General features: G+C 31.3%; 1 protein-coding gene across 3 annotated transcripts in view; it reads left to right on the forward strand.

The window, feature by feature from the left end:
• LOC128996176 (neurotrimin-like) overlaps positions 1-21,934 on the forward strand; it is a 356,524-nt gene that overhangs the window by 302,796 nt on the left and 31,794 nt on the right. For all 3 annotated transcript variants that reach the window (XM_054421314.1, XM_054421313.1, XM_054421315.1), the window contains 2 exons: positions 16,641-16,799; positions 17,934-18,062. In XM_054421314.1, the coding sequence (XP_054277289.1) occupies positions 16,641-16,799; positions 17,934-18,062 (288 nt within the window). The remainder of the gene's footprint in view (positions 1-16,640; positions 16,800-17,933; positions 18,063-21,934) is intronic.

Below are 21,934 nucleotides of genomic sequence, written 5' to 3' on the forward strand. Positions count from 1 at the left end.
ATACCTAGATTTGGTAAACTATGAACGATGTTTTTGTAAACAATTTTCAACTGAAATATTTAAGGATTTTTAAATGCCCGTCTGATTAAATTATATGAAGAGAGGCTTTACAATCCTTTTTATTAAACCTGTAACTAAACCAGTACACCTAATAAATTATAATTGATTTCCGTGTAATGATGAGTACCTATTTTTAAGGGCCAATTTGTATATTATTTCATGGGTAAAATCACAAAAGCTGCAAAGGTTTTTGAACCGCAATTTTTACGGCATTTGGGGTTTTACCATTATGTTCAAGCTCAAAGTTAAAATTACCATAACATACGAAATAGTATTAATATCGTACCACATAGTCTGTTGCTTTGTAAGAATTCCATACACTGTTAGTTTTCAGGGGGAACCAAAACGTATATTTCTATTGAAAACACAAACTTACTTACAATACTGTACTTTCTTGTTATACAATGAATAGTGGGAGTCAGTAGGCTACATATTAAAACATTTATATAGATACACACATTTACTGACCAATAAGCCTACACTAGACTTATTTATATTTATCAGTCGTAAAAAGTAGTTACTGTATTTTAAACAGTTTGTTGTTGCTTGTGCATAATATTAATTCCATTACAAAGTTTAAAACCAACAATATCAGTATCTTGTGATTAACTGACTAATTCTGAAAAAATACATGTATTGTGCATAGTGAATTAATTTAGAAAAACTAAATTAGCACGCAAGAAAAGTAATATGTAACGAAACATTTATGACAGTAAAATATTATAAAATAAGCTATTAAAATGTTTACTATAAAAGGGTTATTACTGTTTTATCAGTGCAACTTTGCACCGTAAGGTGTATTGTTGTGATGGATATTACGGTGACACAACTAGTTGACATTTCATTACGGTTAATTATCCCTGTCTATCGAGAGTCTCTCACATTTAGCCACCAAAGCCACATCAATCTGTAGTGGTTGTTATATTGCAGCCTTCCTCCCCCATTTCTGTCTCTCTGCCCTTCCCTTAAAATACCCATTCTATCAATAATTCATCAGTAGAGTATACACCAGGTGTCTACGTAGATCAATAAAAAAATGTTTGTTTATTTTTAAACTAAAACTAAAAAATGCTTATGGTCTAAAAGAATTAAAACTCGGTTTTAAATGAAAGGGGAAATGTATTTATTCCAGGGGCAAAGCTAGTAGTAGTGGTAGTACTCTCCTTCACTGAACTAAAAAAGAAACACGCAGCAGCAAACCTGCAGACTAAGTGAATTTCTATTCACCTGTTTTGATTTACTCTAAAACATTTCTCTAACATGTGGGATTAATTCCCTTTTCAATAAAATTAGGTTTAATGAGTGATTAGGTTTGCTGATACGGTAATGGTGATAAGGGGGGTTCTTAATAGAATGTCAAGATATTTAAATTGAATCACTTATTACTAAACAGCCGAAATTGTGTGCATTAGCAAAATTTGAAATAAGTTGGAAGACGTTTTGAGAGGTTGTCTTTTGATAAAAAGTATAATCATGTTGTAACTTAAGTTTCTTAAATAGTGGTGCAATATTACTCGCTCATTTTCCGAAACTTGAGATTGAGTCGAAAAGAGTCACTTTACGCCCTAGTGATCCAATATACTATTTTTTACCACACTATGATGTTTTTAGCCGTTTTACAAGCGTTGATTTGAGGCTGAAATCTATGTACTGCTGTCCTTGCTATCTCTACTTCGACTCAAACTGTGATCTCGAGCCAGCAAAACCTCATTTTCGGTCCTAGATACGGAATATATTTAAAAAATCCCACTAGGCCTACATACAGAATATTTTTTACAAAACAACTTTCAATTTACTATGACTGTTTACAAAAATGGAATCTGGAGTTATTACGACATTTCAAACAAACTAAAAACCCCATCATGAAAGCGTTATGTAAAGAATATCTTCAAACAGAGTTAAGAACGTGTCATTCATTACTAAAGTAATAGACTGGCGATGAATATTTATACGTGTCAGATTTCTTCTCCTGTAATTTCGTGTCACTGATTAAAGCTCAGTGACTCGCTGCATTACAATGATGGTGGGATCTTTTAATACGTTTGATTGCCAATCTTTGAATTTCTTTTTACCAAACAATTTAAATCTTGATTACAAAAACATTTCTGGTCATCTATACTTATAAAAGGCAGGGCCCTCACTGACTCACTCACTCACTCACTCACTCATCACTAATTCTCCCACTTCCCATTTACCTAAGAGACTGAAATTTTGTACACCGATTCTTTGGGCATTAAATAGGAAAACTAAGTAGTTTTTATTCTGATCGGGCTTTCGGGCTCCGCCCCAGTGGCTCTGGAGTTGCTAGAGTTGGATGTGGCAAGACTGTGTGTATAACATATATATTTTCTGTAGTTACCTATTAATTACAACCGAAATGTGTATGTTGAAATGTCTCCTAAATCTACCACTTTATTTTGGTTAAGAAATATTAAATAGAAGTCCCTTTAGCTGTATGTTGCATAATTTGTGAATCAAATTGTACGGAAATAAAGAACACTTATCTAATGCATACAATATTTAGTGTTAAGTATGGTTTTATACCTGGCCTCATTTTCACTAGTTTCCCCTCTCCAATTTCTAGTTTAAATAATAATAATATGTTATCGTTTAACTTACACTAACACTTATTTAAGTACTGTGGTTTAAAATAAAGTCTCTTACGTGGTTATAAGGTCATTCAGTTAAATAAGTTGTTCGTAATCATTAGCTTATATCTTGTCCATTATTAATTCTCTTAGATTAGAACGAGTAACTTTTAAGAACAACTTATAGTACCCTGTTTATGACACCATACAGTAAAATGATGCCAAAGCGTATATTCACATTTTAAAAGCTTATTCTGCTCGTGATCAGCGAACCGATTCGTAAGTCGTTTTGTATAATATGCTAACGTAAAGGAAATAACAAGCTTCATGTTTGAACTTCCATGTGAATAACTTATGTTAAACATTTATATTTTTAGGAAAAAAAACGCAAAGCCTGTAAAATTTTTTTTTAGAATCTATGATGTATCTAACGTAATATTTCCTTGTATAGTATGTAACATTACTGCGAACAAAAACTAAAAACGTATAAATAAAAATTAACATAACGTTATATTAAATATTAGAGCTAAGTTTAAGCTCAAATTTCATTATAATAATACTTTAGGATAAAATTTGCCGGATAAATTACTCCAGCAAAGTTTCCTGCTGCTTTCTATTTTTTTTTTTTTTTAATCAATAAGACTTGACTTGATTAAGTGGCTACTATATTAAAATAGAGTTTATTAAGTTTTTTTCACAGTCAATATTTTTTATTTACACTATTAATTCTAGGAACACCCAAAGAATCACCTTATTAATACAACTCAATTTCTAAGTTTATTGAGCTTGAAATCAATATATTCCTAATATCAACATTGATGTATCACTTTACTAGAGACAATACTCGCTATGACAGAAGACAACATTACGTAATTTAGGGAGATGAATGGTGGGAGGGGTGAATGGAGGGGTGGGGATTGGCAGGGAGGGGAGGCCTCCCTTAGTTAGCAAAACGTGACTAACATACTCTCTTGGTAACTAATGGCTATGGTTGCCAAAGGTTCAGTCTCTAGCAATAACACATTCAACGACTGACTTGTAGTAAACAAATTATGTGAACCTAAATAATTTTGTGATTTGGACTATATCTTTCATCAAACTACTTATTTGTGTCTTGCTTTTGAAAACGCATGATGGACTTTGTCTTATGATGTTTATTACGTACACTATGAGTTTAACTAATTGAGAAAGTGTAAGCAATGAGGGATTTATTTCGTTCGTTCCGACAAATATTCTTCTCATGGTATGTATTTTTGGTCGTCATGGGTATCTACATGTTAAATAATCACATATCACACTATACGATTCAACTATCTTACATAAAAAAACATAAGAGACCGGAATAAAGAATTCGTTTTCAAATCAAATATTTAAAATATTATATTGTGAAATTCGGTTATCAATTCAATATTTAATACTAAATAAAGATAATTAATTTCAGTAAAACTGATGTTTTGATGTTGGCATCTAGAGTAGGCTACAACGATAAAGAAATAAATGGCAACAGAAAACTAACACATTAAAAACTGTTTCCCATTCATTACCTTGTCAACAACCTTGATAGGCATAATTTATTAGGTAAGTGTTGGGAGAGACTATTATGTATGGTTTAAGGGGAAAATCTGAAAAATTATGTAAACCTTTGAAATGTAACTTTTACAGAATTGAGGTTGTACAATCAGGTCTGGAATTATAAGTATCATGATCAACTAAATTTTAATCGAAACCATTCGAGCCTTAATCGTAAAAGTCCAATTATTCTGTTATTCAATGGGGCTCTATGGGAAAATCACAACTAAAAAAGTTCTAAAGGTGAAAAAAACTAGGAGGTAGCATGGATTAATACCTTCATTAAATCCAAATCGGATTACAGGTGTCGTCTGTGGTGCTGTACAGTGTACATACACATGCACCACTGTTTTGGGTATAGGGGTAGCCTGTAATGGATCTTTTCGTCCAAAACACAATGTTGACGAAAAATATTATGTCTAGAGGGAAAAAGTACAAAATTAATAAATTTTTTTATCATTATTATTTTTTGTTCTTTTTCTGTTGTTCTTATCTGTTTCTTTTATATCGTTTACATTACTCTGTACATGGGTCTTATATGCACTATTAAACATCTTATGGAATATGTTTTTTATTAACTTATAAGAAAGATGGGACAAGACATTGCTAGTTAATCAAGGGGGCGGACTCTGTTTGAAGACGTGACTTACATACGTGGGGAGTCCTAACGAGGTGGTGGGAGGGGGGGGTGAAGTTAGTGTACGATTAAAATACTTTAAATAATATCAACATAAGGGTGGTAAAAACATGCATTGAGGATTTGACGTTAAATACTTAACCCATTAGTTACATAAACAGGTTTATCAAAAAATAAGTAACGCTTTTTTATGTTAATTCTGTATATGTTTGTTAATTAATTGACATTTAATAGAGGATAACGTTCACGAATTAAATAACAGAATATAATTGATATTTGAACCCAGTAATAAGTTAAAACACAGGACAAACGTGTAAGGATAATGCATTTATCCTGTCATTTATATTTTTCCCCTTTTTCAAGTTTACTAAGTAGAATCTAACATAAAACCTTTTAAATACTTTTGTATTATTTGCTATTTTCTTAATAAGTTTAATTTTGACACAGTCATTGATTTCAAATTTATTTATGTTTGATTTGAATTGTGTCTTGCCAAATTGACCAACTGACTATTGATGAGCAATTACTAATTGATAATCATCCTTTGGCCTTGCCAAATAGGCCACTTTGTACGTTTGACTTATGAAAACTACTGTGGTTGTATTGACGATGGATTTAAAACTATCTAAACAACTTTTACCCGAGTCTAAATTCATGTCGTAAAAGTAATCCACCTACTTCAAATATTTTGTTATTAAGCTTTATAATGTTTTTATTTTTTATCTATTAAAATATCTTTAAGCTGCAAAAAAATAACTTATCTTCTGCACAGTAATCTGGTCGTTAGTTATAAGGCAAATCCATGGCTTGATTCTATTTAAAAAATACTTTTGTGTCACGTGAGGACATGCGTTGTATAAGGGCTACAAAGGTCAGAAGTGGAAACAAAGGCCAATAATGGCTTTACTGGCATAATTTAAAGTTTTTTGTACACTTTAAAGGTTTGCCCAGTGAAAAATATAGCTAATAATATGATTCGGAAGTAAAAGGATCCACGAGAAGATACTTGTACTTTGTTTTGATGAAACAGACAAGATGTTTTAAAACTAATTTAAATTTGGATAATAGATGTAAATGGTATGAACTTATTACATGTAATTTATACCTATCTTAGGCATAAAATAGTTTTAAAGATATTTATGGTGATATTTCTAATGGTTTGAAGTAATTAAAAATTTTAAATATTTTTTTTATAAACCCTTTTATCTAAAATTTGTACATACATTACATTATTTTTAATATCCGCATTGCGGATGCATGTGTAGAGTAATATCGGGATCCTGACACATACAGTTTCAACATAAATCCATGGTAAACAGGGACATTTTTCGGAAACAACGTGCCAAACATTAATCTGACGAAAACTTCCCACTTAAACAAACCCGTTGTTTGCCCAGTGGATTTATCTGGCCGTTGGGGGAGACAAAGGTCGTGTTATGAGGGGAAATTTTCACCAATTTTTGTGGATTGTTGATGTACTAAATAAACAGTTTAGCCAATTTCGTCTTGGTGAAAATTATATGAGTAATGTTGCAGTGATTCGGAGATTTTTATCCACACAACCCGTTTGTTTGGATCAATAATTTTCTTCTATAATTTTTTGAGTTCGAAATATTCTTTTAAGGCACCCACTTGATTTTATTCGTAACTCTTCAGTGAACATATTTATTTCTATCATTTTATTACGGTAAGTACGACATTTAAGTTTATGTTTTAAATCTAATTTCCTTGCCATTAATTCGTGCTTAACGTGAAAACAGTAATTCTAATTTTACTTAACTACAAAGAATAATTCGTTGTTAATTTAAAATTGTTGTTTCTCTGCATTTTAACGGAAGTGACAGAGACTTATTTTTATTACTGTATCGTTTTTATTATATTTAGGAATACTGCACTGAAACCGCACTTTATTTAATAGAGAAGACGTCACTATATATAATATTTTATATAAAACGTAATTTGATAAAGATATTGAAAATATTGTCAACATAAATGTTATATAAATATAGTGTACGGTAAATTAAATTAAAAAAAAAACACGTTTTACAATACAGATTGTTAATACAAGGAAGTTGAAGAACAGATAAGTTTTATGAGAATTAATCTTAAGATGTTTTTTGGAAACAGTAATAAAATACCATACCGCAGCGAACGTGCAGACTAAACGACTTTCCATTTGCCTGATTATATTTACACTAAAATGTCTCAAACAATTTTAGAAATTACACTATAACAGGTTTGGAACTACCTGTATTGTGATAAGCTTTCCGTTTACAGTACAAACTACAATTTGCATACTGACTCCGTTGCAAGGCACGGGTATAGCACCTGATTAAGCTTATAGTAATTACTACAGGGTATTTACGGTAAATGTATTTTTAACAATATGACAATATAAAGCAGGAAAATAAATTGTAATATGTCATTAAAAGTAGGCCTAGTATTTTAATAAAGTAATGCAACCTCATCTTACGTTCAAGAATATAGAAAAAAGTATTAAAATACCTTAAGGAAGTTGAAGAACAGATTATAAAATCTGAGTACCGTGGAGATAATTTGTTGGAACAATGAATTCCAAAGACGTCTTCGTAGTAAAACTAATTACAAAGACACGGCAATAAACCTCCCTCGGAACTGAGGCCGCATTTTCCGACGACTTTCATAATCACTTTACAACTTTGTTTTATTCCACGTTTTGTGGTCTGAGTAACCTTCCCCGATTGTTTATAGTTTAGAAGATAATGAAGTGCTAAATTAATATTATATATAGTAGCAACTAAAATATGAGACTAATAAGTTGAATGCAGTATAGGTTTAAATTGGTAGTTTAATTTATTATAACATAAGTAAATGTTTAGTTTATACTCATTTATGCTTAGGCCTTAGTGTATAGTACAATTTTATTTTAAACACTCTGTTTTTATTTGTAATGGTGGTGATGGATTATGTTTTAAATAGTTATTAAAATTTCATTTATGACCAAGCCCTTTTATTCATAGAGACTATTTCAACTCTCTTTATAGAGTTATTTTGTAAAATAAAAACGTTCAATAAGTAATACATAATAGTTACGTGGCCATAAGAAATACAATAAATTCAAATTAAGTAAAATTCTTATCTCAAAACGGATACCAAAATCGTCCGATAAGTTTGTTTATCCAACATAACATATTATAAAAAGCTGTGTATATGGAAATACAGAAAGTTTAAACAAATATAACCTCCTTGCTGATAACGACTCTCACAACTTTAAGTTTGCTCTTAAAGGATCTATTTACAAGTTTCTAACTTTTATCGGGTTGAGATACGTCCGTTGTCAACATGTCTTTGAGGTAAAGAATAAAAACAACAGGGAGGGTTTGAAATAAAATATATTTTATTCATGAACAATTTTACGTGAGATATTTACAATTGAAAACCCCATATTTAAATACGATTAGATGGTTATTGATATTGAAGGTTTGAATTATCATTGTTTTTTTTTTATCATAGTTTTTATTAATAAACACCTGACTTCTTATGACATATTTCATTCACGTTTCTTTCAGGTCACAGAAACGTATTTTTTAACAATTTTTTTACTGACTTTTTAACTTGCCCTATATTGCTTAAACTCTTCTTATAGCAAGGGACAATTTGAAATAGTCCTGGCGTTGTCATCTTTACGAAGGTATAAAATATAAATCTTTAAAAATGTTTCTCCCAACGTAATGTCTCTAAAACAATTAAAAATTTTCGATCTGAAAATTTGCGTATTTTTATTAAAAGCTTGAACTCAATAAATCTATAAAGGGCAGAAAAATGTTTAAATGAATGATTACTATAAATTTTGTAGGAATAAACCTATACTATGATTTTGTTGTATAGATTGTTTTTACTTTCACCTGTGTCCCAATAGTGAACGTGTGATTTTTTTTTATTCTTATTCCATAATATTCAAATATCCTTAAGAAACATTTATTATGTAAATAACACCCGAACACGTTGCATCGTGAAACATATTTTTGTTGCTTATTTCCTAAATAAATGTTCGTTAAATATATTTAAACATAACAAATTTAAGAAAACTTATGTTGGTTTTGAAGGGACAAACAACTTTCTTTCCTGCACTTATCATGCTTGGATAGTTTATAATCTTAAGATTTTGAGTTTTAGCTTTGGGTTTTAAGGTTTGGGTTGATTCGTTGATTATTTACTAGAAATAAATACCTTTTTATTAGAATCCCGCCAGTTTTACAAGATAAAGGTAAGGACGGACTGTACAACTTTCCTTCAAATAGTCTGGATTGTTTAACTTTTTGTTTCGTCTGCTGGTTCCCAAAGGAAAGACAGGAATTTTAAGTAGAAACGCAGCAGGAATAACTCTCAACTTTAAAATCCAACAAAAAGGACTATAGATGTTTAAGGTTATATGAGAGGACCAATGCCCAAATTATACATTTTAAAAGTTTAAAACTTGTTTTAGAGTAGAAACTAATAAAAAAAACTATTTTACCTTTCAAAGGTTATGTATTCTCAAAACTTAATTAGTAAAAAAAATTCTAATTTACCAAAATTTCAATTTTTAGATTGTAGATCTAGAATTTTTTTCTTATCGGAGCTAGAATTATTTTCCACTATCTACAGTACAGTCGAACCTCATTAGTATGAACCTTGGCAAAATAAATTCCTCGGTAAGACGGACTGTTTTAAATCCCCTTGAAACTTTCATGTATGGCATTTGAACAATTAACATTTTACTCTGTTTACTCCGACATACATATACTTTGTCCAGCAGAACTTAGCGAAAAAAGTGTTTTTGTGGATGGTTAATGAAGACAGTTACAGATTTAAATTTCAGTGTAATTTTAGGTGTAAATTTCAAAAGCAACTTTACAGATGGTTATTTTGTAATGATCAGCTTGCAAAATAATCACACGTTAATTCTAAAACAAAACCATTACTGGGAATATTAGTTTACTCATCACGTTTTTATTTGATGACTTACATAAATGTAACAAGATTGTTTTCGTCAGTGAATTTTCCTAATGATAACTTTGTATAATGCTGTACATTTTTTTAAACGTGTAGTATATTATAGTTTTGGTTCTATTGTTAAATATCATACTTACTTGAAAATGCACATTTATTTTAATGTTGCATACGCCGATTTTGTTTTCACGATTTAAAATAACGAAACTTAATTATATTATAACCAATGGTGTAAAAGTTTATATCGAAAGATATTGAATTGTCACATAAACAAGTTCAATAAAACATAATGTTTCGGAAAACAGGTTGCGTATACAACCAAGGAAGCTGCAGAACAGATTATAAAATCTGAGTACCTTGGAGATAATTTGTTGGAACAATGAATTCCAAAGACGTCTTCGTAGTAAAACGAATTACAAAGACACGGCAATAAACCTCCCTCGGAACTGAGGCCGCATTTTCCCGACGACTTTCATAATCACTTTACAACTTTGTTTTATTCCACGTTTTGTGGTCTGAGTTAACTTTACAGTTCGTTTACTGATGAAGTGGTACACCTCCATAGTTGTAATGTGAATAGTTTATTTTAAATATTTGTAAAAGCTACTTCAATCCGTATAATAAATATGTAGCAATGTTTTGAAAGGTTTAGATAGTTTTATTTTATATATAAGGTATATAAGTCTGGTGAGTCGGTGGCTCAGTCAGTAGCACCTCGGAATGCAGGATCAAGGCAGCAATGCCCTGAGTTCGGATCCTGGGATATGCTACTACTGTTTATCAGTAAACTGTACTGGCTCTCCTTGCTTTTCCTGACTACGTTCCCACAAAGATCCGTAGTCTATGTGGACGGGTAAACGCAAGGTTAAAAGAGGCCGCCAACCTCTTGAAAATAATATATCCCTGCTTGTCCTTCTGTAATGTTAAATTCATGTAAATGTACCAACACAAAAACAATAGGTCTATGTTTAATGCCTTTTTGGTTTTTTATAATTATTTATATCATAAGTAAATACACAGTTACTAAATATTTATGGTCAAGTGTATGTTATATTTAAATTTAAATTATCAATCATCTGATTTTATTTATTAAAGGAGGTGATGGATTAAACAGTGTTTTAAACTATTATTCTATAAACCTTGAATGATCAAGTATACTGTATATCTTAATGGATTATTCCGGCTCTCCTCATACAATTAAATACTTAAATAAAACACAGAGTAGTCCAAGTAATAAATAAGAGCAAATTACAATTATTGCAGAAACACAATTAATTGAAAAAGTAATTGTATTATTACAACAACAAAAAGTAACCAAAAAGTTATGTTTAGTAAAAGAAAAACTCTTTATATGAAATAGAGAAAGCTTAAAAAATACTACCTCTTTTCTTTTCATAGCACGAAGTTTTCTCATAGAGGATCTATTGACAAGTTTCAAACTGTTATCGGATCGAGATACGTCCGTTGTCAACATGTATATGGTAAATAAATAACCACTTGTAAGGAAGAGTACATACAAGAAAAACTGATTTGATCATGATTGAAGATGAAGAAATATAACTTTTTACAATATCAAAAACAGTAGTGACAACACCAACGTATATATATTCTTATGGTATTGTGAATATATTAAATGCTGTATGTTGCATTGTGAAAACATTTTTGTAAATAAATATTGAAATTTATTTAATATGTATTACTTATAAAAAACAAAAAGTAAAAATATTTTCTAAATCTGTTCAATGTTATTAATACAGTAGAACTAGAGCTTGAGAAGGGATCCGAATTAGTGGGTATAATAGTAAAAAATCGTAGGGCTAAACACTAACTAATCTTGTAACATAATTTAGCAAAACAAAAACAATTTAATTCATTTTATTGGATTTTTTTTTAGTTAAATAAGTAGTGTTTTGCAAGCAATAATAAGAATTATAACAATTAGCTCAAAGCTAAAATTCATAATTTTTGTTACAAGAAATACATGTTTATTTCATATATAAAATGGTGGTTATTACCTGGTTACTTCATTAGGCTAAGCATTTTTGTTAAATGAAAATTATTGTATCTTTATTAGTCCATCAAAATAGTCACATCAAATTTGTCATAATGCTCTAGTAATGAAAACAGATTGAAAATACAAACTTGTAAATACAGTATACATAAACACTTATAATTGCTTGAGTGGTAAACTATGTTAGTAAACAACGATTTTTCGTTAGATTTTATTTTTATGTTTATTCTACACCTTGCCAAGAACATATTGCCAAATAAATCAACCTTTAAATTAAAAATACTGTACTTAAATCCTTAGCCGTAAATCCTCTTTTCTTGTCATAAATAAATACGTCACTATTCTTTCATAGCGTATATAATCCTTAATGAGCAACTGCAATGGATGACTAGTTTAAAATAAACACGTGGAACAGCTGCTGTCGCGATTACAAAGCAATAAAAAGATCTCAACATCATTGTAATGCAGCGAGTCACTGAGCTTTAATCAGTGACAGGAAATTACAGGAGAAGAAATCTGACACGTATAAATATTCATCGCCAGTCCATTACTTTGACTCCCAACGGAAAAGTAATGGTGTTAGAAATTACTTTTATATAATCTACAGTGTTAACTGAGACGATCGTAATGAATGTAAATAAACTCCAAAAAATAATGTCAACATGCTGTATACCACATCAAGAAAATTATTCCGGAAGTCGGTAAGATATTTAACCAGACCGCAGCAAACCTGCAGACTAAGCGAATTTCCATTTGCCTAAATTGCATTTAAACTAAAATGTCTCCCTAAAAATATCACATTTATTACCTACAACAGTACCTATAACAGTAGTTTAACGAGTATTTAGGTTTGCTGCAACAGGAAGGGTAAAAAGTATTTTTTTGTAAAATGTAATAGTTTAGTATGAAATGAATGCATTTTCCAAATTTGATCAAAATACGTCATAAACAAGCAAACTACAACAGTTTACTTATTCTCCATAAGAATAACATAGTAATTTTAAATAACTTTTTTTTTTGCATTATCTCTGTAGCCATTAGGTACATAAAACCGCTTCAATATACTAAATTATTTGTTTTTTAAGCTCTACAAAGAAGCTGCTAAATTTTATAAAAAATAAAATAAAACCCCCCATAACCCTTGTTCACATAGTCCTCTAGTCTATGAAGAACACATGCTGGTTCGCGAACTCGTTCGAATAAACGTTGGTTTATACGTTTGTACCAAATTCCATCAAAATTGGTTGATTTTTGCTCGAGCTATCGCACTATCGGACATATTTATATGAATTAAAACGGATGGTGCTTTGGCTTCTAGGGCCCTCAAAACGAAAAAATAAATCGGTCCCGGGCCCAGGTCTTACCATGAGTTCTATGGTAATAGCTTATTCCCTATATGGGAAATTCACAATGTAATACAATTCCCTATTATAAACTGAATTCAAGCGTACCTTTGCCTCAGTGAGAAACACAAATCAATTTCCCACTGGATGTCAACACATATCGCTCAGGCTACCAACATAAATCCAACGTAAACAAAAACATTTTTGTCGAAAACAAAGTCACGGACATTAATCAGGCGAAAACTTCCCACTTACACAAAACTGTTGTTTGGTCGTGGATTTATCTGATCATTGGACGAAACAAAGGGATACTTTGGGTGGAAAAACTGCGTGCAATGTGATGATAAAATATACTGAGGGAAACAAAATGTTTTATACATCATTAAAATATAGTCCATACAGCAATGAAGATGATTTTGCCATCGTATTTGTGACGGTGCAAAAAATATTACTATGTAAATCTAACTTTTAACTTTGAATACCTCTTTTAATATTAAAATTTTTACTCAGCAGAACATTATCATATAGGACGACCGTATGCTTGTACCGGAAATATACTTGTGACGAGCAAGGAAGAGCCCAAACGGTAAGTATTGTGCGAAAATTCCTACCGTACAGAGCACATAGGGTCTTCCTTCACCTCACGCTGTAGTACTTGATGGCAAGAGGGTGGTGTTTTACTTAGGCCTAGACACCAACTCCACTAGTGCTAGACACCACTTAAGTTTACCATTGAGTATTAACTCTGTACCTTTACTTTAGTTATCTGTGGCATTATATACTACAAACAACATAAATTGTAAACTATCTTAGGTATAAAAACGTTTTCATGAAGAATAAAATAAATAAGAAATAAATTACATCAGTTAAACTATTTGTATTGGTAAAATACATAAAAAACATATTTCACATGAACCTTGACCAGGTGCAAATATATGTAGCAAAAATATGGGACAAATACGATAAAAACTATAAATTTAAAATTTCTATGAAAAATCTTATGCAGATAAGCGGTTGTAGTTGTAGTTAGGGATATTTTTGATAAAATTTGGCAAATTTGTTTATTTTATACTAAGCTATTGACATTTTGATTAAAAATTACTTTATAATCTTCCATGCACCAGAAAAACTTAAGTGCACTTTATACAAACCCTACAACTCCTACACCCCCATATGTTCCTTTTATTGAAATAAAAAATAAATCAGTCCATTCTAAGGGAATATTTTAGAGAAATTTTAACCAGGTAAATGAATATTTGCTTAGTTTACAGGTTTACTGTAATAGGGGGATTTGATTTTCTTCAAAGATTATATAAGTAAGTTTTTACTATTGTTAATTCAAAAATGTTCTTTCTTATTCTGAAACTGCATAGTATTATAAATTAAATACCAAAAACAATTTGTCAACACCTTTTTGCTAACATTTACAGCTTAAATAACCTTAAGTTATATAACCTCCATCGTTCAACAGTTAGCAAAACCCGGGAAAACCGATTTCAAAGACAACGTAAGCTGGAATAATTCAATTTACAAAAAGTTCCCCTCAAAGTTCAAATAGTCTGGATTGTTTAACTTTTTGTTTCGTCTGGTGGTCGCCGAGGCAAAGAGGAATTCCAAGTAGAAGATCGACATTTCTCATGTTTTACTTCTCCGCAAAGCAGTCGTGTTTATTATTTGGTTTGTAAGCCATTGCATTCTTTTTTTCTTATTCGTTAGTTCTTTGCAAATTTTGTGTAACAGGTTGAAAATAGTTGTTTACTTTTTGGTTTTCAACCCGTTTTGTTTATGTTTGTTTACTTCTACTGAGTCTAATTGACTAAACGTTTGGTTGTAGAGCTCACATTGAAATCTTAAGGTCGCTGTTTCGATTTTAAAGCGAGATCTTAACTAGATACAGATTTATTTTTCACTGTGCTATCAACTAATGGTGATATCTAACAACAGTTTGCCATTAGATAGTATCAGGACTAGGGAACCGTCTTAACTTTCCATTATTATAAACGTGCACAATCGACACTGGTCTGAGCTTTTGCCATTTACCTAATTCAAATTAAGTTATTGAGTAAAAACATAACTTTTATTTCTATAAAATTTCAAATTTATAACTATGTCATTCAGTAAATTTAAAGAACCTATTTTCCCCCTTGTATGTCCTCTCTCCGTCGCTATTGAAAGGGACCAGCATCCAGTCATTTAGTACATTACGCCATAATCGTACTAAGGACGGATACTCTGCTAGTTCTAGTAAAGAACAAATCAACCAAACCGAAATTTAATTACACGTAAAACAATAATTACATGTAATTTATTTCAAAACCATCGATTCGATCAATTTAAACAGTTTTTAACAAAAAATACAGTCGTGTTTTAATAAAAAAAACAAAAAGCAATATCTAGATAATAGATTGTTTGTTGAACGTTGTTATTAAAATATCTCCAGGTTATAAATCTTGTTTCGGTTCATCTTCTATGACTCATTTTAACATCACCATTCGAATCACGTTTTACATTACAAGATGGACGATGACAAAGAGAGCGCTTTAGGTGATGGACTTGATAATGCTGCAAAGAAAAGGTCAATTATTGAAAGGAGTGTCGTTTTGAATAGTGTCGCCTCACGTATTAAGACACTTAGTTATATTTGTTTAGCGTAGATTAAACGATAAAAAATCCGTTGTGGATTTACCTAATAGATAAGTTAAATTCTGGTTAAATGTTAGTTCTGTCAAATATAGGTACAGTAAACAGTACAATCAAATTTATTTATAATAGTTTTTTGTTCAGTAGTGTTTCTTACAAAACTTTAACAACAAATTCAACACTGTATTTGAAGAGATAATAAAGGTTATTTAAATTGTTGCTGTCCTATGGAATTTTATTCAAAGATCTACAGCCAAATTTATAACACCTACCCTAAAATTTGAGGAAACTGAGTTAAAAATATCATGGCACTTAAACATTATATACTTTTGTTTATTCCCATTTTCACGCTTAAAAACTAACACTTCTTTCTAATGATTTTGTACAGCCTGTAAACAAATAACTATGTACGTTGAAGTATTTTTGTACAAAAAATGTTAAGAAGAAATTTAAATACTCTAAACTTTAGATTTCTTGATTCTTATAAAGAATAAGTACAACTTTAGTAGTTTTTTTGTTGACATAGTTTGATAAGAATTCTGAAATTTATTTGTTTCATGATAAACTATCAAAATTCCAATAAAAAAGACACCTTATTATCTGCCTAGTAGAAGAAGCAAACCGAGGTACTTTTTAAACATTGTGTTATACAAATAAAGAGTTTTGGACATTTTGGTGTGAAAATCCTGTCAGGCAAAAAAAATTCCTTAATCCACTGGTATGCTGCTGCGGTGGATTTATTCATAGCGTCCTACTAGATGGTTCTTCGCAACATTTGTTCTATTTACCCCTCCTCCTACCAAAGTTTTCGCTTGTTCCAGTTCCTCCCAACATCGACGACTCCCTGAGCAGTTCTGACGTCATCGTTAGAGAAAACTCCAATGTGACCTTGACCTGCCACGCCACAGGGTCACCTCCACCCAGCATCAAGTGGAAGAGGGACGACGGCAGCAAGATCAACATCAACAAGACGCTTATAGGTGAGCTGCAATGTAAAATAGTCCAGTAAAATGGAGAGTTTCCTCAAAATACCTCCAAATATGGGCTATTAATTAACAGCTGTCAAAAGAATAGGTCGGCTTTAGTAACTAACAAGACTACAAGATCGCGCCACTCGTCGTACACTCATCTCTATGCATACTTGTCTTAAAATACCTACAGTCGGTCACCATTTCATAAGAAAGTATTAAAGTATAAAAGCTTAAGCAAAACCTTTTTTAAATAAAATGGACTAAACCACCAACATATTGCTGGTTCCAATGACTGAGTTGTGTTAAATACGCCATTTTAAGCTAGCCAAACTAGAATGACAATTTTTGTTAACTATGGCTTCAATATTCAAATTTAAATACATTTATTTAAGATATATGCTTTGGACTCGCCAAGTTTACAATACTTGTTGGTGAGGTCCAACTGATGCACAAAATTAACAGCCAAATGTTTATATTTTACCCCTTAGTACTAAATTGATCTAAATGTACTGGCTCTAAGGCGGTTTGGCTGGCACCTAACTTGAAATGAGTAAATTCGTAGGATAACTACAAAACTCTTAATTTAGTATGAAAAAAGCTTTATAATCTACAAAATTCTATTTGGATTGCTGTATGCATTGCATTTTGTTGCCTTGGTTTTTCATGCTTTGTAGGCAATGACATATCTTATTAAGTATTATAATATTAAACAATATATACATTTAAGAAAACAAGCTTTTGCCGGTAACAGACAGATATTATGGGTTAAATGTGTGTATGCTCATTCAGTTATTTTTTTGATAAAACCTTTTCACCCTTTTGCTTCTATCTAAAAGGGGGTACAATAGGCAACCTAAGATGAGCTAAAGAGAATTGTGACAGTAAACTGAGACACCAGGCAAAAGCATCTGCAGCGCATGTATATGACAGGAGCCTAATTTGTAATAAGTACAAGCAGATCTGGAAACATATTCTACTTTTTAAGTTCCAGGTTTTTAATAAAGTAAACAAGTGATCAAGAGCCTGTACATGAACAACCTCAAGTCTTCACAATCCAAATTTATATTAGATGTTGGAGGTTATTAGTAATCCAATTATAAAAAATAAGATACCTTAAGCAGTAATTTTAATTTCTATTTCTAGTGTCCGAATGGGAGGGAGAGATTCTGGAGATTTCCAAGATCAGCCGCTTAGACATGGGTGCCTACCTCTGTATAGCCTCCAACAGTGTGCCTCCTTCAGTCAGCAAGCGGATAAAAGTCAGCGTAGACTGTGAGTAATATTGTCGTATCAAGACTATTATGTAATGTTTGTTAACTAAAAGTACTAGTAATAGAACATAATTATGGGCTGCAATTTAATTTAAAGACAACATGGTTGTTCTAGGATGGTAAGTCATTTAAAAATATGCACTACTTTCGGGATAACATATTAAACCAAATGTAAGAGTGTTCTTGGTGAAGTTATTAAAAAGCTTTCTTCATGGGATAGTGTCATGTATTTAACGTAATATATGTGGTCAAATCATATAATACTGCATAAGGCTTTATGGGCGAAAGTATAAAACAGTTTAATGTAATGAAAAGACATCTTTATTATTCTTAACTTTATTTAACAAAAAATAATCAATTATTAGCCAAATTTTACTTTTGTTATATATGAAATGAAATGAAAAACATAAAAGACCAGTGAATCCCATGTGGAAAATAAACATCAAACAATTAAATGTTATAGATTTTTATTATTAATAACACATGATGTAATACTCATAATTATTCGTTAAATGAGTAAAATTTAATTTTTAAAAAATTGATAGAACAATATTAAGAATATGCAAGTACAGATTGTATAGTAATAAATCAAAACCATTGGTTTATGGAATATGAATTTAGTATCTGATAATAGCAAAAAAAAAGATGAATTACAGTATGTTTATGCATAATATTTATTTATCGTTAGTAGGCCCAAATCGTACATGAATTTAAGATTTGATATCATAATATTAATCTTGAAATCGTGGAAAGATATTTAACTCTGTAGTTATTGGTGGCTTACCGTAATGACTTAAATCTAGTATTTCTCTATATATAAGTGATAATATTAAGAATAAGACTACAAAGTACTTGCTAGATAGAATTGAAAAACGTATATTACTATCTGTGAAACTATTTGTTACTCATCTATACTTATAAAAGGCAAAGCCCTCACTGGCTCACTGACTCACTGACACACTCATCACTAATTCTCCCACTTCCCATTTACCTAGGAGGCTGAAATTTGGCACATTGATTCTTTAGGCATTGAATAGGAAAACTAAGTTATTTTTATTCTGATCGGACTCTCGGGCTCCGCCCCAGTGGCTCTGGAGTTTCCCATGTTAACCTTATGAGTACTTATATTTAAATGGAATTAATGAATCTTAACAGCTGTTTCAATTAAACAAGTTGGTTCTGATCTATGATGTGCAATAGCAATAAAGTTATAAGGATTACCAACAGGGTGCAGCACTATTATTTTTTTTTAATTTATGACAACAGCTTATTTGCAACCAAAAGGTGAGTGAGCGTAGCGAACGAACTTCAACCTGTAGGCGAGTTAGCGTAGCGAATGAGCTCACTTGAAGGCAAGTGAGCGCAGCGAACGAGCTCCAACCTAAAGGTGAGTGAGCGTAGCGAACGAACTTCAACCTGGAGGCAAGTTAGCATAGCGAACGAGCTAACTTGAAGGCAAGTGAGCGCAGCGAACAAGCTCCAACCTAAAGGTGAGTGAGCGTAGCGAACGAACTTCAACCAGGACGTGATTGAGCCATGCGAACGAGCTCACTTATGAAGTAAAACGGGGCAAAGCCCGCGGGTACAGCTAGTCAATCTATAAGTAAGACTAATCGAGTTTAAACACTGATGAGATGCAGAAATATTTTATTCTCAAGGGTTTTATTCTCAAATCTTTTTAACTATAACATAGGTTACAAATCAAAGGTTATACAATTATACAGAGTTTTTTATAAAATCCTTATAAAACTTCCACAAACAATATCCTTATCTGCGATGTCGTCTGATGTATCGTCATATGTTTTGACTGCGGTTTTAATTAAATCAGAGAGCAAGTTGTCGCGTCCCATAAAACGACAAGTTTTGCATATTCCATTACCTCGCTCTCGTTTTAGCCGCCGAGCTTCGCCAGATTGTAAACGTTATATTTACTGTGGGACGATAAAACGGTTTCGGTGTTTTCACACTTTTAATTGATCTGATTTTCCGCTCCGTAACGCCGAGCCGCTGATTGAAAGATGGATTTATGTTTTGAATCTGGTATTCATTTAAGCGATACCCAGTGGGATGTGTTTCAAGCTGTTGTGTTGAGAAGGTTTTTACCAAAATGGTCCAAATTAAAATCGAACTGTTGGAGTTTGGTTTGTCGTTTTATTCAAGATACGTCATCTAAGTCACCCAAAAGATGACTTAAGATTATGTTGAAATCTGCAATCCTTACGAATATTTGTAAGTTACAAGTATAACATGTTTTTCTGTAGTAATAGGGTAAGTTTGTGTTAAAACTTAGGTTTCCTGTAACAATCCATCTAGTCATTAATAGTCCTACTTCCAAAAAGAAGTTATTTTCTGTTTATAATTTGTGTGGTCCAGGTACAACTTGAGTATTAACATTATTAAAGCTACCACGTTTTTGAACAAACAAAATGCTAATCGTACAATTCGAAACCAATCAACTATGCCTTTAGACATCTTTGATGTTTAATTATTTTACATAAAATAGGCAAAACAAGGTTGATTTTAAATCAAATGGAACGTAACGATTAAATATCTTGATTTTAAGAATCAAAATAAACCACTAGCTTTATTCCAACGAGATTAAACAGGGACAGCCTAAAATATTCAAAAACAATACTAATCAATCAATCCAGCTGTCTAAAAGACTTTCTTTTTAAATGTGCATCACTTCCTTTGTCGTAAGAGTAAATCGTTTCTTTTCAATTGTTTTAATAATATTAAATTAAGCAGTTCCAGTGGGCCTACTTTTTCATGAATGTATAAGTATTGACATCCCCAAGCTTCATGGAAAAATAATCACTTCATACCATTTCAGACTTAGCCTCTAATAATCTTATTCCAAATTGATGTGGCAGGATGATGCTAGGCATGGATTATACTCATTAAGCCTCTCAATTACCCCAGATCGGAGATGACTAACAGACTTAAGCAGCCTTAAAAGTTTAATACCATGATACAACCCTAAATGTTTCAAGTTTAAAATTTAATCATACTTCACCTTATGGGATATGATTGTCATTAGTATGTTATTCACACTATTATTGACGGCAAGAGATTATTATCGACTGTAAAATAACTTAAACAGACTACAATAAGTGATTTTTAACTTTTCAATTTCAGGCTCTAAAAAGAAACGATTTAATCTTCACCTTAACAGAGAAACAGTGACAAACGGAAATTGGTGTGATATTTTAAACGTTTAAACGTTTGTCTATAAATTCAGAAAAGGTATTTATCAATTTGCACCACCCAAAATGTTAATTAAATCTATAATTTAAACATGTATAACATGGGTTAGTTTTACACATTTATATTATGCTCCTTAATGAGAGTAGATATCTTGAGATGTTTTTCTTAATGCTAAAGTATTTTTAAAATAATTTTCAATGTAAACACTTTTATTATTCATAAAATTGCGAGATTACTACAAACAAACAAATGTTTACGTTATTTTCATCATCACATTTATACAATGGAATAGTTTTCCACTACGCATTAATATTCATCATGCTTACATTAAAAATATTTATTCAAAAACTTTGACTTGTAAAAATATTCAAACACAAAGGTCAAAGATTTTAGGGCTGATTCCGAGACAATAGAGAAGCAATCCTCGCCGTTAGGCGTTCTGCAAACATTTCTAATAATTGTTATTAATGATGATGGCTTTTGTTCTGTTTGGAACAGTTTAACACAGAGCCGTATCTTGGTAAACTTGTGCGGTCTTGGAATTCAGAGTTTCTGAGACCATTGTTACAATAGAAGAATCGAATCGAATGATCGTTAATCTCGCAAAGCATATATGTGTTTTCTATGTACTTTCTGAATACTCAATTAATTTTCTAAGTCGACATT

Source organism: Macrosteles quadrilineatus, unplaced genomic scaffold, assembly GCF_028750875.1.
Source record: "Macrosteles quadrilineatus isolate MER2022 unplaced genomic scaffold, UCM_ALF_1.0 Scaffold_6__1_contigs__length_79288215, whole genome shotgun sequence".
NCBI lineage: Eukaryota > Metazoa > Arthropoda > Insecta > Hemiptera > Cicadellidae > Macrosteles > Macrosteles quadrilineatus.